The 17,549-nt window shown below is 38.6% G+C and overlaps 1 protein-coding gene across 1 annotated transcript in view; it reads left to right on the forward strand.

The window, feature by feature from the left end:
- The window catches only part of LOC101891345 (protein encore), a 70,043-nt gene that overhangs the window by 48,002 nt on the left and 4,492 nt on the right, over positions 1-17,549 (forward strand). The window contains exons 5-16 of the mRNA XM_005181332.4: positions 966-2,127; positions 2,179-2,335; positions 2,413-2,563; positions 2,642-2,965; positions 3,033-3,241; positions 3,389-3,637; positions 12,942-13,294; positions 13,357-13,532; positions 13,601-13,867; positions 13,933-13,992; positions 14,047-14,371; positions 14,434-16,628. Of these exons, the coding sequence (XP_005181389.1) occupies positions 966-2,127; positions 2,179-2,335; positions 2,413-2,563; positions 2,642-2,965; positions 3,033-3,241; positions 3,389-3,637; positions 12,942-13,294; positions 13,357-13,532; positions 13,601-13,867; positions 13,933-13,992; positions 14,047-14,371; positions 14,434-16,628 (5,628 nt within the window). The remainder of the gene's footprint in view (positions 1-965; positions 2,128-2,178; positions 2,336-2,412; positions 2,564-2,641; positions 2,966-3,032; positions 3,242-3,388; positions 3,638-12,941; positions 13,295-13,356; positions 13,533-13,600; positions 13,868-13,932; positions 13,993-14,046; positions 14,372-14,433; positions 16,629-17,549) is intronic.

Here is a 17,549-nt window from a genome sequence, read left to right on the forward strand (position 1 = left end):
ACCAATCGACGCCTAAATTTGCATTGCTTTAGAGCGTAGGATTGGGCTGAAGGCAATTTTGGATGGTCATGAGATAATATTTAGATGGTGAAATGGACGATAACTTTTATGTGAATACTTTAATTCTGAAAATCAATTCCCGTCGCAATCACAAACACCTAAAAGGAACTTCCGACCTTTTAATAGATTCTAATTTCGTTGACAAATATGGTCAGATATCGGAAATATAGCCAAATATTCAGAGGAATCTACACCTTATTCAGTTATAATTCGAATAATTTCAATTTTTTTTTTCGTAACATTTCAATTGTAATTCGAGAATTTCATTTATGGTTCGAATTATTTCAGTTGTAATTCGAGAATTCCAATTGTAATTCCAATTATTTCAGTTGTAATTCGAATTATTCCATTAGAAATTACAAATCGAATCATTCGAATTACAATTTGAAAATTTTGAATTATAACTGCAATAATTCAAATTACAATTGCAATTCTCGAATATCAACTACGAATTTTGAATTACAGAGGGCGTAAATGTAGGGCAAATGCCGCGAAATCGTGCTTGGTCTTGTGGATCCGGTCAAACTGCAGGATAACCCTTCTACATGACTATGCTAAGGAAAAAGAGTTTTGAATTGAAATTTGTGATCTTGACGCTGGATTCAACTTCGGTGGTGTATTCGTTAAATATTGATTCCAGATCATTGAGCTTTATTCGAAATGAGAACTTAATGATTACAACATCTGATATTATATTGGAAATGAATACACTACTTACGAATTAGGGAAAGAAACCTGATTTTTAAGTAGTTTATTAGTGGTCCTTGGAATAAAATGAACGGATTGCCCATCATAATTCGAGGGTATCACATTTATGGTGTTTTGTTCTGTTATTTTGGATTTTGTTCTCAAGTCTGATTCTTTGGGTACATAGCATAATTTTGAAATATGTTTGTTATTTTAAGGGTACCATGAAGGGGAAACACCTAACACGGAGTCATGCAATGCGAGAGGCTACATCACCACCGCGTACTCCCACTCCTAGAACATCTGAGTCGTCTTCGCAGCCACAATTGTCACCGAATGGATACCAGCAGCAACACCATCACATGGATGTTGGCGAATCTAACAACAACAATAGCAACAATAACAACAATAAATTGCATACACAATCATCATCAGCAACAAGAGGCAATTCCCCCATAGTGGACACACCATCTGTGATTGTAACTAGTCAACACAAGCAGCAACAGCTATCCCAACAGACACAGCAGCAGCAACAACAACACACTAATGTTTCACTGTGTAATGAGACAGAATTCCCAAAACTAAGTCCTCCTAAATCCAAAGGTGGTGGAGGTGCTGGCACTTCTGGAGGAGGAACGTCCAATTGTGGTCACAACAGTAACGGGCAACAACAACTGCCACCAAACCAACGTTCAAATAGTCTAAATAATAACAGCGAAGGCAATGCTGGCAATAGCAAAAAGTCAAACGGCGAAGTATCGGGATCGAACGATACGCACAACAAGTCAACCGTCACTTCAAATTCTGCCTCTTCAAGTAAGAGTTACAGTCAACCCCAGCAACAGTCATACAATGCCGGTAATGCCTTACAAAAGGCATTAAAGATAACAGATAGTTCTCAATCGCCACAACAGCACCACAGCTCCTCCCCACAATCCAACAGCGTCTATAATTCTCCAATGAACTATCAAATGCATCCTAGCGATGGAAGTCATAGTCAGCAGCAGCAACAGGCAACTTCGTACATTGTATACGACAAAGAGAACCGTTGTCCGCGCAACGATAGCCAAAATAGTGTAAACTCTAACGAAGACATTCATTATTTGGATACGCAGCAGTCTCAATCACAACAACAACAACACATCCAGCAACAGGCACAACACCATCAACAACGTTCCGGTGGAAATAAGAAGCACCGCACTAACTCGAATTCGAAAGGATCAAAACCACGATTGAAAAATATAAGCGGCGGGGGATCCAGTGGGGGCAACTCGAACACAAGTGGCAATTGTGGTCCTGGAGGTGGTGGTGCAAGTGTAGGCGGCAGTATGGATGGTAGCCTGAACAGCAGCAACAACACATCCGGATTTATTTCTAGAGGTGCGTATCAGTTGTACTTCCAATAATTTGTATCAATTTTTATTTCCTTAGTCTTCACAAATTCAGAAAATTCCAACGAACAGTACACAGATCACGGCGGCACCGATCTACTCAGTTTCTTTAAGGAGACGTTGAACAAGAATGTTAAGGATCGCCAATTCTTGTTGAAGGTAGAGAAGGACCTTATCGAGTTTGTGCAGGAGGGAAGGTGAGTAATATGCCCTGTACAATGTCACTTTGTACCTTTAAGCAATATATTTATCTTCCATGTACATAATTGCATAGTCGGGGCGAAATACGCTTTCCCCAGGCTTCGTCGTACAATCGAATGCTGATACATCGAACTGCAGCCTTTTTTGGCATGGAACATAATGTCGACACGGAAACGCAACAGTGTGTAATTGTGGCACCGACCAAAAATACTCGCATACCAGACGTAAGTTCATCCAGCAGTCACAAAGTGAATCCCATCTTATATGCCTTCTCTCTCTTTGTTTCTGACTACTACATATAGATACGTTTTAAAACGTTGGTCATCCATAACCGCGACGATTCGCGGAAGTCTATTTTAAAGCGGGACACACACAGTTTCGATGAGGCGCGCCAAAGTAGCTATTTATGTCCCGATCGTGGAATGTTGGATCGCAAGGCAAAGAGTTTCGAAGAACGGGAAGAAGACTATGATCGTGCTCGTTCGCGTATCTTCAATCGAAGTCAGAATGAGGCCTGCGGCGGCAGTACAGATGACGACAACAATTACATCAGCTGGACTAGTTCAGTTGAACAACAGCAATTTTCCCGAGGCCGCTCCAGTGGAAAAGTACTCAAAATACAAAATGTATGTGCAACTGGTGTTACAACGCATTTCATTTTTATATAACGCATGCAAAATGTTTCTATTTCAGTCGCCAGATGGTCGTGCTGGAAGTGTGGTGACAAAAGGAAGTAACTACAATAATTACGGTCCTTCACAGAGCAGCGCTCCTCCGTTGATGCGAGGCGATTCCGCGAATTCGAATAAAGGGAACAGTGGTGGCAATAATCGAATTTTCTCTAAACAAGAATCGGTTGGGAGTACGAATACATCATGGAGACTGTCTCCCTCTAGTAGTGGGTAAGTTTAAAGAGTGGCTTTCTCCGATTACAGATACAATGAATTTTTGTATGTTTTGCAAGCAAAATGTTAGTTAAATACTTTTGCGTGATGAAACAAAACATAAAAACAATGGATAAAAACTAATTTTACCACTCCGTTGTTTAGCTATAAAACACGCACTCAATCGGTTCAGTCCGATTCTGTCATACCATCGCCAACCGATATTTATGACGGTAGTGATGAACAGCATATGCCAGACCCCTCAATCATCGCTAACATTGAGAAGAACATTGATGCTGCAACATCGCTGCCCCCTTGCGGACTTGTTTGGGCCGTTACAGATATTTCGAATGTGCCAAAAGGCAGTGTTCTGATCAATCCACAAACCCTACAGCCAATCCTAAATTCAGACGGGTAATTTACAAAATTTTAATCCAATCAAGAAAACAATTACAATTTTAGCTCTACTTACTGTCACCACTAATTCTCGCATAACATTAAAACGAACATGTGTGTCTCTATTGGATTTAATATTCCTTAGCCACTTATATTATGGCAAGCACTTGATAATAACCAAACTATTTAAAACCGCGCCACACTAATGAAAGCATGTGTAACATATCGATTTTATTATTGCTGACAAGCAATTACAAAGGACCGACCACTAAGTCATATCTCAGAAATGAAGCCCAAAATTTAGTTATTTTAATCATTTTCTACCTGTTTTTATGTGAAGCCTCGTTATTATTGGGGAAACGTTGATCACAGCGGGTTAAACGAATTATATGACATTGTAAATATCTTGAAAAAAAATGCTTGGTCTCAACTTAAATGTTTACAAATATGTTACTTATACGTTAAATGAGTTTTATTTTGAAAGCAATATTTAATATTCTATGCCTTACAACTTCTGCAACATAACTAGAAATTTACTTTCTGCTGAAAAATTTGTATTACGATGTATTAGTAATTGTAGTGTAATTGTATTCCCAATGTACGTGTATAGATTTCTTTTCAGAAATCCTATGTAACATGTATGACAAGGGATGAGTCCTAGTAATATTTTATTGGTAAAAAAAAAGCAAATGTGCGAACTTAGGGAATCGCTGTAAGGAAACCAAAAGAGTACTGGAGAGCACTTAACTATAAAAAGGATTCAATAAATAAAGAAAATATTTCGTATAATCGAAAATTTTCAATATATAGAATAAATCTGCCTGCGGTCGGTTCGTCTTCGTCGGTTCAAATATGTTACTTATACGTTAAATGAGTTTTATTTTGAAAGCAATATTTAATATTCTATGCCTTACAACTTCTGCAACATAACTAGAAATTTACTTTCTGCTGAAAAATTTGTATTACGATGTATTAGTAATTGTAATGTAATTGTATTCCCAACGTACGTGTATAGATTTCTTTTCAGAAATCCTATGTAACATGTATGACAAGGGATGAGTCCTAGTAATATTTTATTGGTAAAAAAAGCAAATGTGCGAACTTAGGGAATCGTTGTAAGGAAACCAAAGGAGTACTGGAAAGCACTTAACTATAAAAAGGATTCAATAAATAAAGAAAATATTTCGTATAATCGAAAATTTTCAATTCTTCAATATAAAGAATAAATCTGCCTGCGGTCGGTTCGTCTTCAATAGTAACCTTAATAGTTCGATTTTCCATTTTTAATGACAGATAAAAACTCACTTTTTTATAATTTACGTCCGTAATTAGATATTTTGCGCTGACCAGATATTTTTAATATTCGTTTCAACGAAATATAATAAAACTGGTCAGATACCATATTTTGTAAATCTTCCTCGATGTTTATATCGTTCTCTATTAGATACATTATTTCATCCATAAATTTGAATCTTTGTACTCTTTCGACATATCAGGGATTGATTGTTCTTGCAAACAATCAATAAATTTATTTTCTGAACATGTTTTAAACCATATTATTAGCTCCAAAATTGTATTGCGTTAATTGGCTTCGAAGTCCAGACATGTAATTTAATGCTATTCACATTCAGGCAATTCTTTGAACATTCTCTCGCTGTGTATATTAAATAGAAAAATACATATTTGCGTTTATTGTATTTATTTATTCTTTTTGCTATCCTTTTGTTTATAATTCTTATAAATATTTTAGGAGAATAGCTCGTTATGCTGATAAGTCGGTATTTACTACGCACATTGTCATATTTTTTAGACATTGATATAAATAATAATTTAGTTCAGTCTTTTGGTTGGTGGCCAGGGTTGCTAAGTCGGAGCCGAGCAATTTCGATTTTGATTCCGAATTCTCTTTAAGAAAATCATTGACATTTTTACATGTTTTCTCTCCGAAAAATGAGTTGTGAGTCTTTTTATTATTACTTTATATAAAGATAATTTTGATTTGACTAAAGCTTTTGCTTACTTTGACTGAATCCTTTGCTTACTTTTTTACTTCGGAGGAAGCTTTACACGGGAGATATATCAAAATCTGACTGATTAAGACCAATTAATATACGGTAGGCCGGATTTTTAAACAACCGAGTACAAATATTTTTCGTTTTTTTTTTTTTTTTTTTTGGAGTCAATTTCTAAGTCGTGTTTGTAAACAATTTGTCTCGAGTAAGTGCTTAACCAGAAATGACTCGACTCCGCAGCCCCGGTTCGATCAAACGTGTGAGAAGATCTATTTTCATGTCATCCTCATCTTTTCAGCATTTCTGAAGGAATTTCAGCTGGTCTACTCGCTTCTCTTGTTAAGGGATGTTGTGTGTTGTGATGTGTGTGTAATGCGACACATAGTCGTTGGATATACTTCTTCCAAAATACTTTCTTTTTTGAACTCCCCAAACTTATATTACAGCTCTACTTTGAATTTAAATTCCCAAAGCAGTTTGCAAATTAATGGTTATTTTCAACATTCTGTCTATGGACATTGTTCAACGGTGAGAAAAAGATTCAACGCAGTGTACACAAATATTAAACTTCCCCAACTTCAATTCTTCAGGTGGCTGACGTTGCGCCTGTATAGCTCGCCATCTTTACGAATCGTGACATCATTTCCTTTCAGCTCAACAACTTCACATGGTTCTTTCCCAAATGTCGGTGTCAATTTATTTGGGAAAATCACATTTTGCACCAATACATTGTCATCTACTTGAATATTATTTTGCTTTGCACTGCGAACCTTGTCCGCATTCTTTCTTCCTTGTTCTTTATTGGTCGCGTCTAAGTCTTTGGCTTCCGCATCCGCATCCGAAATGTTTTCACCGACATCAAATATAGATGGTATTTTGTCCCGAATTACTTGATTGAAAAGCAGTTCCGTAGGAGCTTTCCCAGTTGTTCCATGAGGGGTGACATTGTACATAAACAGGAACTTTTGAATTTCCTTCTTATAGTCTGCTCCATTACAATGAGCTATTCGCAGACGTTTGACAGTCGAACGATTCATATTCTTTACTTCTCCATTCGCTTGCGGCCAATAGGTTGGAGACGTCATGGTTTCGATATTTTTGTTAGCGCAATAGGGTAGATGTGGTTTTGCTTTTCGTAAGTTAAAACTATTGTTTCATAGGTTAATGCGATATATTTTTGTGCCAAACATCGTGATCATGTACCTCCTTCTGTGAAGGAGTTTCTTGGTTGTTTTGTGAATTTAAGGTCAGTGTTGTTCTTCTAGAAACATTTTATTTTATTTTATATTGCAGACACCTGCTACTCTTTTGGATCTTTTTAAGTTTTCTCGATCTGTAAGAACCCGAAAATGGTTGTACCACGTTTGAATCCTTCTATCCTTCTATGTAAGAATTGCTCGCATTTTAAACAATCTGCCTAATCCTAAGACATATAATTCTTCCCCAGAATGTTATAAGCGTAAATAAAAGGCTCATTTCAATATTGTTTCAAAATTTTCATAGTTTTCTTGTGGTCATTTGTTTTTGTGTTTCCCTTGCATAGCTGATTCTTCTAATGATTCAATCAATTGTAAATTTTGCTCTTCTTTTTTTCTTGTTTTGTTAGTTTGTTTTTATATTTAGTTTTAAATAAGATTTTTAAGATTAAGGATATTGTAAATAGTTAAGAGTAGCCGTTTATAGAAGTTTTTGGAACCGTCAATCAATTGTTAATTTTTTTGTGTTAATTTGTTTAATTTTAAATAAGACTTTTAAGATTAATGGTATTATAATTAATTTAGAGTAGTCATGTATAGAAGTTTTTGGAACCGTCCATGTCCCTATGGGCTAGGTTACTGTATAAATTGAAAATAAATAAAATAAAAAATAAACTCGTCACTGACGACCATTATCTGTGGCAACAGACTTTGGGTAGCTCAGTCGAGAGAACAATTCATCCATGACTATCTCGTTCGATGTAGTTTTCTTTAGAAATATCAATGACCACAAATATGAAATCATTGTTTGGTAATTGTCCTAAAAGATCCATTGCTCGGCATAACCAGGACCATTTTGGTAAAACACGACGAGTCATCGTTGCTGGGTGGGGCGGTCTTGACTATTAGTGGCCACCATATTTTTGATCGCACCCGTCGCTTCATCACCGTTTCGCCTGGATGACCTTAATGCGCCAACGCTAGAACTCTCGTTCTTAACCGGCCAGAAATTACGATTTTGGTAGCTCGTAGGAGAATATTGCCCTACGTATATAACTCTAGTCGAAATGGAAAATATAGGTTGGATGTAACCAAAGTCCATGAATTATTTTTGATGCTTTCGACCGCTTCCCTTAGCTAAAGATCGAATTGGTTCTTTTCCACGATTTCAAGAATTGATACTGCTAGTGGGACGGCTTCTTCAATTATTGAGCTTATACTGATTTCAGTTTGTTGATCAAAAGACGTATTATGTTCAATTTTGCATAATCTGGATAATGAGTCGGCGATGTTATGTTTACCAGCCTGATAAATGATTTTAAATCTCAATGACTGGAGGCGTAACAACCTTCGCTCTATCCGAGCGGGTGGATTGATGTAGGTTTGAAAATTGTTTCCAGAGGCTTGTGGTCTGTTTCCAATTCAAACTTGATGCCCGCCAGATTATAGTAAAGCCGTTCAACGCCCCAAACCAAAGCCAAACTTTCCTTTTCTGTCTCAGATAAACTTTTGCTCGCAAATAATATGACCTGTGGCATGCTGTCGTAAAATTGCAACAAAACCGCTCCGAGGGCCACTGAACTTGCGTCAGCTATTAAGCGAGTGCGCCTTTTTGGGTCAAATTTGATAATGTTGGAGTCCTGGCCAGTTGTTGTTTAAGTTTTAGAAAGGCCGATGACTCCAGTCGAACTTAATATATATTTTTTTTATTAAATCCCTGAGCGTGTCCGTAAGATCAGCCAAATCTGGTTAGAATTTCCCTATATAGGTGACTAAACCCAGGAAACTGCTTAATTCCCTCTTATTGGTTGTCAGTCAAAATATGGTCTAAGAATAGCAGCCTTCTTGCTATCCAAATACATTTATCCCTGTTCAGCATGACATTCGCATTCTCCAAAACTGCCAACGCCTCTTTAAGATTTCCGTTGTGTTCAGCCTCTGTCTTCCCAAACACGATAATATCGTCCAAATAGTTTATGGCGCAGTTACACGCCGCCAAAATGCTTTCCATTATTCTTTGGAAATTTTCTGGCGCCGAAACAATAATTGTTTATATCTGAATAGACCTTTGCAGTTATAAAGGTGGTTATCTCGCGACTTGCTTTTTCTAACTCCAACTGGTGGTACGCATTTTTGAGATCCATCATAGAAAAATATTTAGCACTCTTTTGCTGGGTCATGAAGGAATCGAATGTTGGTAGCGGTTAATTTTTCCGTAATATGGCCATATTCTAAATAAATTACTATTGGAGATGTCCATGGGCTGGGCCCTCTTGTTGCGAAGCTTCATTCAATTTTCCTTCTACCTTCTCTTCTAAGCCAGATGGTACTCTCCGCAATGGCTGTTGGACAGGTTTAACAGACATGGCAATTGTCAGCAAAACTTTAATACCACTTATTTTTGGAAAGACATGGCAGTTCTCGATTTGATTTACCCCACGTCTTAGTTACAAAACGCCCAATTCGATAGTAGTAACTCGACCCAGCAGTGATTGACGGCCGTTCTTAATTACATAAAACGAGGAGATCAAGTTTGAAACTAGATCAATGACAATTACCGCTTCGAACCCAGCTTTCACATTGAGTAAATTATTTCCAGCATACGCACAGATCCAACTTCTTTCACACCGTCGCTTGAGACAAATTGAATGTTTGAATAATTCCGCCTTTTCGCATCTGTGTAACCAAAACCCGGCTGCTTGCGTTTCAAACCTTTCGACTTGTATTTGCAAGCAAAATTTCCAATAAACCCGCATGTTCTGTTGCATTTTGAATTTTTAGCAGCCACATTCAATCTGTTGATTCTTTGATTCGATCTTGTTAATATCGACAGATACATTGGGCAATTTCATTGTTCCTGTCTGGTTGTTTATCTGTTCATGGGTTCATGGACACATTTCGATGGTTCCTGTGAGCGTATATTTTCTTTCTAGAAGTCGTTTCTTCAAATCTTTTGGGGCCCAATTATCAACGAACTTGTCTTATATATTTTTACCTAATATCTCATCATTTTTCTCGTCGAAATGACATTTTGAATTTTGAGCACATCAGCATCAGTTGTATCGTCAGACGCAGCAAGTGCTCCGGAATTGATGTATACAACCTCTTGGAGTTGTGTGCCACCCAAATACAGTAGTTTATTCCTCTTCTTCGCGGTGTCCTTTATTTCCTCTGCATCTAGATATATGGATAATGAACGATACCATTTTCCCACTCTGTGCGCAGAAATGCCTTATCTATGGCATCACAAAGGAAAAGAGATGAGCTCGGTCCCACAACCTCGGAATCACAATCCGACGACAATTTAATGTCCCTAGTTCTCCTTATCTTCAATTAAATACAAAACAATCAAATGTCTTTCCGTATGCTACAATTATCTTTTCCCACAGATGACTATTATCAGTCAATGCCGACAATTTAATGTCTTTTCGCTGCAATTTAATGCAAGGGAATTTGAATTTTCCTTACAATTTGATGCAATTAATCTTGCAATTCTCCAGCTAAGCTAAATATTTACCTCAGTCGCCAATGCAATGACCCGCGGTTCAAAAACACACTCAGATCTTTAAGTTTCATCGTTTTTCAATTCAACATCATACAATTCTTTGCATGCCTACTTAGCTTTTCAATGACAATTTTTATACCCTAGAAACCATGGTAGAAATTCTACCATGATAGAAACTTAAATGTTCAATATCAGCGTTGCCAGATCTACACAACCGGAATGGGCTTTAGCTGTATTAACGCCAGCATCGCATTCAGTATCTTCTCGTTTACTGCACCTTTACACGAACAATTTCTCTTTTAATCCAATGAAACTAATCTGTTTTATTATAAAGTGAACAATATTTGAGACCGAAACTGGTTCTATAACACATTGCTGAAGTTATTAAATTTTTATATCTTTGACATTTGATTATATATTATATATTGAAGCATAATTTTTAAAAATATAATACAAGTATTGTTTTTTATACCCTACAACATTATGCGTTGGGAGTATTATAAGTTTGATTGGGCCAGAATTTATGTAACACCTCGAAATATTGGTTTCCCACATAGGAAAGTATATATGGATCTTCCTATCTCGCCGACCTGAGTCGATCTAGCTATGTATGTCCGTCCGTCCGTCTGTCCTAGTTAATTTGTAATCACTCTACAGGTCGCAATTATGGCCCGATCTTCACGAAATTTAGAATGTAGTTGGGGCTAGGGCCAGAATTGCTTTTAGAGATGATCGCATAATATGTAGGGGGTTGAAATGGTCCAAAAATTGAAAAATTTCCTGATTTTGCATTTGCTATACAGGTCGCAATTGTAGACCTATTGACGCGGAAGTTAGTATGGGGCTAGAGCTTAGGGCTGGGTAGAAGCCTTCCAATTTGGATGATCATCGGGTAATATTTAGTGGGTGAAATAGACCATAACATTTGTGTTAAATAAAAGTCAAATTTTCCATTTTTAATCCCGGCGAAATCACATATAGACGAACAGGTCAATTCTGACCGTTGCGTAAATGCCGATAGTAAATATATCGTATATATGTATATATACAAAGGAAAGGGACGTTAGCTATAATGCTTATATCTCAAGTATGGCTGGACCGATTTTGCAATATGCAATCTAAAAGAATTGCATAAAAAGATGCCAGTAACGATGTTAGTATAGATATTGTAGTATTTTGTGACATTTTTTGTATTTTTTCATATTTTTTATGGCATGCGATATTTTCATTTTGGCTTATAATATTGAAGTGTACATTTTCTAATTTTTTTACCTTACAACACAGGGTCAGGTTATTATATACATTGGGATTGGTATTATCGTCCGATCCTCACGAAAATTTTCACAAGGGCATCGTTAGGCTCAGAAGGGCTAGGCCTATTGTTTTCAAAGATGTCCGCAATATATTTAGGGGTTGAAATGGACCAACAACTGAAAATGTTCCTAATTTTGCAGCCGTTATAAAGGTCACAAATAGAAACCAAAGACACGAAATAGAGGTAGAATGGATTATATTTAGCTTTAAAATAGACCACAACAACTAACAGCACGACGGAGTGCGTAAATATTGGACAAATGTCCCTGGTCAAAAAACTAAGGGTAGTATCTGGGCAGTGATCTATGACATAATTTCAAAAGCGAAATCTTCCAAAATGGATTTGGACATAAAGGGGCTTCTAACATATTGTAGTGTTGTAGGGTATCATATGGTCGGCCCCGCACGACTGTAGCCTTTGCTTACTTGCTTTTTTTTATAAATCTGAGTCAAAACAAATTATTACAAAGGGTTGAATAGGCTCTAAAATATAATTAAAAATTAAAATAAATTCTCTATGACAGCTTTGTTTAGAGAAAATAAAGCAAAAAACGTTTACTTTCTAGTTATGTATTTTATTTAAATAATCGAATATATTGTAACATATGTACGTCCTGCACATGAAATCATAGACCAAATCAGACTGTATAAAAGATCAACTACACTTAACTATAGATCTGAATTGGTTCGTCATCGAATGATTTTGTAAGTTACCTGTTCTCACAGCACCTTCTGCTTCTTGTGCTCAATGCTTTTATATGTACGCCATTCTGTTATTTTAGTTGTTTTAAAATGTTCCCTGCATAAAAACATCTGCTTTAGCATTCTCATTACCAAACACTTAATAAATATAAGTATTTTCGATGCTGGTAAATCAGAAACGAGGCCCTCCAAAGTATTTCTTGTCGACCTAACTGAACAAAGATCATCATAGGTGAAAGCATTTACATTATTTGTCATTTTAGTGATCCGAGCATAATTTGCAACGTGTTTTCACTTGAAGTGGAGGGTTAAATTATCAATGAATTCTGGTTGATTGTATTGAAAGGAATACTTCCACTAGTTTGTGAAGTTCAAGCTCAAGCTCAAAATATAAAAAACACGCTTAAGCCTTTAAAACCAAGTAACACTGCAATTATTATTGCCTTTGGTTAATTAATATTTTTATTCTTTAAACATCATAATGTGACCACTATTCATACATATAAACTCATCTGTCGGCAATCATTTATTTGGAATGGATCGGTGACAAATTGTGCTATGATTTCATATTTGTTATTTATTTTTATTTGCAGTACGGTCTACCACTATGACCCGTCCAATCCTCCGCCAAATCAAGCAATTACAGCTGGTGGTAACAATGGTAGCGGTGGTTCCGGCTCCAGTATGTATCACTCGGTACAGAGTATCTCTTCTCCACAACAAGCACATGCAATGCAAAATACTGGAAAGAAGCAGAATAAAGGTCACCAAATGATGTCGCAACAGCAGCATCCGAAATGCCAACAGCAATTCCATCCCACTGATGCTACACCGCCACCTGTCGCTGTCGCTGAGGCTGTATCCGAGTCATCAACGCAAACGGTTAATGAGGGCGACGATTCAATTGGCAATAACTCGGGTGATATGAATTACCATGATGGTGGTGGTAAATAAGATGCTGCAGCTAGATTATTTAATTGTGTTGTCCATAACATGTCGCTCTTTCAGATGTTTCCAATAAAGATGATAACGACGAATGTGATAATTCGGCCAATGGCTGTCTCAGCATAACCACCACAACATCAACGAAGAATTACGACCGGATTGAAGTCCAGAAATTTAAGAACCAAGCAACAAGTCCTAATATACCCATAAGTGAGCAAGAAGACCTATCAAAGTTTGAGGTATTCGGAACAGCTAGTCTGTGTGTTTGTTTCGCATTTCAATAACTTGTTACCGTTTTGATCCCTAGAATTCCAGTCAAACCCCTACAAATATTGTGATATCATCACAGCAACCGCATATACACCATCAACAGCAGCAAATTCAGAATCGTGAAACACCCCATTCGGCCCGCTCTACGCCGTTTAGCAATAGTGATACACTGACCAAACGGTCTTCCGAGGAGCCTAGAACTAGCTGGACTCAAAGCTACCAAGCTCCCGATGGTTCCACAATATTTCACACAAATACTACGAATGGAAGTAATCCATATTGTACTACCACATATCAGCAAGCGGTATGCAAAACCTGAGACATGCTTCAATGTGTGATTACTAATAAAATGGTCCTTTATTCTTTTAGCCTGATGGAAGCATTTATGCTGTGCCGCAGGGAATGATTTACGCTTATCCACCGCCTGTGGTAAGTTTCAAGGGATTGTAAAATATAAGAATAGGTTACATCTTCGTATTTTAGGAAGGGGAATTCCAAGGGTATTTAATGCCTGTGTTTGACCCATCACAACAACGCGGGGAAACAACGGGCATTTTACCGCCCGGAACACAGACCATATATCCAACAGGTGGTACTACGACAATGGTACCAGTAGCTGCTTATCCAACTGCCCAGTTTACAACAACCAATGGTACTCCTATCTATCCTGGCCAAGTAATATACTCCGGTGAACAGTTTCAAACAGCAGGGACGCCACTGACTGCCGCCGCGCCAGCTGCATCAACAGGTCAACTGCAGCAAATACCAATGACAACGTATCCCATTGGATATCCTTACCCATACAATGGTAAGTATTAATATGACATTATTGGTGTCGTTAACGAATAGAACACAATTGATTCAATGCAGGATACTGGGGCCAAACCATGACATACTACGTACCTCAACAAGCTGTACCCGCCACCTCACTGTTAACTGCACAGGCTCCACCACAAGCGGGGCCTGCTAGTTCTGCCCACGTCGCTGGCGGCGTGAATGCACCAGGTCCTAATGGTATTAATACGACGGCTGGACCGTCAATCAATTCCGCAAACATAAACAATACACAAGGTGCTAATGGCGGATGCTCTCAGAATACTCCCCATCAAAATGGGCCAGCACCGAATTGTTATCAACAACATGTTAATACAGGTGCTGCACTGGTTAGTGGAGGAAACAATCACAGCAGCGGCACAACGTACTATGGAACAGGACGGATTAAGCGACCTAATCCCTCACATTTCTCGAGCAATGGCGGAAATGGTGGTCCACAGGTGCTGACAGCTACCGCATTGTCGAACGGCGTCAGTGCGACTACATATCAATTGGGTCCAGTGCCTACACTGACATTGGCAGCAACAGCACCGGCTGCAGCGGCGACCGGAGCCCCAGCTGCAACAGATCTCAGCACCGGTGGGGCGGCATCCGCTACAGCTACAATGTATGCCCTTCCACAGCATGCAACCATTTTTCCAGCCAATATGTTTCCGTATACAACAAACGCGACCCCAACTCTAGGCCCCCAGTCTGCCGCGGGAATGGCTCAGCAAGCTGCGATCATATCTCAGCATAGCAATCCACAAATACAAGCACACGCCGCAGGCGCATCAGCGGGAGCTTTACATAATCCTCCTCACGCTAATACTGTGATTACGCCATTTTATACAACAACTCACCATTCGAATCCACATGCGGGTATACCGGCTGGAACTCATACAATACACGGTCCTGGTCCGGCAGCAATACCAATTGTAGATCCGGCATCACTGATCAACGCAGCTCAAAATGGGAGTGGTAATCCCACCTATATGACTAGGGTTGGGAGCGCAGGAATGGCCGTAGGCACGAGCAACACTAGTACCTCGCAATCGGCTCCCAGCACTCCGCACTCAATGCCCTCGAATCAGCATCACTCTCAGCGGAACCCTCCTGTGTTTTCGACTCCCCCCATTATGAACAACAATACAGGTCATTACAGCAGCACTAGTTCGACTCCCCATTTCTACGTAGATCAAAATCATCAGTCCGGTAGTGGAAATAATACCAATAGTCCCCATAACACGTATTCCTCAAATGCATACGAAAAGAGGAACAACGGAAATAGCGGAGGAAGTGGAAAGAAAAATCTTCCGTATCAAAGTGCCAGTTTAAGTCGGCAAAATTCATCCAACACAGGTGGATATAGTAGCAATGGGGGAGGTGGAAGTAAGCCGCCATCTTTATTGGGCAACAGCAATAACAACGACACTCGAGCATCCCCTAGTAGCAGTAGCACAAATTCTAGAACACATTCGATGAAAAGATCGGGGGGTAATAATGTTAATGAGAAACCGCAAACTCCTTTACTGAGTGGCCCTCCCAGTTATGCTGGTGGCGGAAACGTGAATAATAACAGTTTTGCGACTGCTGCCACCGTTGAAATAGCTTCTAGCGCAGTACCAATAACAAACGTTGCGAAGCCTCCAATGCGACTGAATGCCTCGGCAGCGGCATTCCGCCATAAGGGCACAGTACCGAACAATTCTGGTGGTGGAAATGTTGTGGAATCTCGGCGGAACCCTGCATCGCAAAGGAATTCGCCAAGCACAAACGCGAGTAGTAGCAATGACAATAGCAACAACAATTCGCCTAACAGTATAAACAATTCTTCCAACGTTACAACTCCGATTGCTGCCAGCTGCTACGCCGCTCCTTCGTATATGATAAATGCTCAGAACAATGGTGGTGAAGTTGCTCTTCCTCACCATCCGCCGCCACCTTCGCTGTACATTACAACAGCAACGGCGCGAGGACCTGCACACATTCCACCACATTTACAAACAGCAGCAGCCACAGCTGGTGGCGCAGCAGCTTCTGCAGCCGCTGCAATGCCCCAACAGACAACCACAGCTGTTCTAGGAGGTGCAGCAGCCGCTGCAGCTGCAGCCGACGTGGCGAATGCCGCTGCAGTGGCTGCAGCTGCTGCGACAGTTGCTCATCACCATCATCCTCAGCCACTGTTGGGGACATACAATCCGGGAGCATCCGGATTGTACTTTAAATATGGTCATACATATTTCGCCCACGTAAGTAGAAGTAGTTTGCAAAATCGTCCTCAATTAAAGTTTATTTTTCCTGAAAACCCGTTTTAGTTGAACCAGGGGCAGAATTTTTGTTATATCAAAAAGAGAAATGAATTTTTTTCAATGGAAATAACATTTTGTAACGAATATTATTTTTCATTTGATATATTCATAGACTTATTATAAGAAAACTGTTTTATGTGTTTCACTATTAAAAACATTAAATTGATGTTGACTTTTCTTAAAAAGTTTACATAGCAGATGGAGCTGATTAGAATTGCGAAAAGTTTTAAATCACACACGATCCTACCGTTGGTACAACCTAGAGGGTTGTCAATTTGTATGTTTCGGACACAAACGATGCAACTTTGTATACAACCCCTTTGTACAACTTCACTTTTGGAAGAGTTCATTTGAGTTAAGATGACACTGGAAATAATTTCGTGCTCTATAATAGCCTTAGTCTTTATTTACTATTATTTTTTGAAATTCCAGTTCATATATTTTTTTTATTTTTTTACATTTTATTTGAAATGACACATTTGATTGGATTTCGTGTTGTTTTGATGTGCAAAACAATGATGTTGCCTCTTTGAAAATAAATACAAATTAAAATTGTATGCGACATGCCCACAAACATTACAATTGATTGGTACAACATGCCAAATATCAAAAAAAATTGATTTTTTGTACAACCGAGACACAACTTCGCACAACCGGGCCACAAACGATACAATCTTGAATAGAACCTCTCCAAGTTGTACAACCAGTTTTTTTCGTGTATGGCTTGCATTATAACATGCTCAATTTTGTTATTGAATATTTATTAAAATGCTAACAACTTTGTATAGATAAAGTATTTATGCATAGTTTCTGCCTCCCCTTCTAACAGTGTTTTATCTTCCCATACATTATCAGGATTAT

Source organism: Musca domestica, unplaced genomic scaffold (genome assembly GCF_030504385.1).
Source record: "Musca domestica strain aabys unplaced genomic scaffold, Musca_domestica.polishedcontigs.V.1.1 9, whole genome shotgun sequence".
In the NCBI taxonomy this organism is placed as follows: Eukaryota; Metazoa; Arthropoda; class Insecta; order Diptera; family Muscidae; genus Musca; species Musca domestica.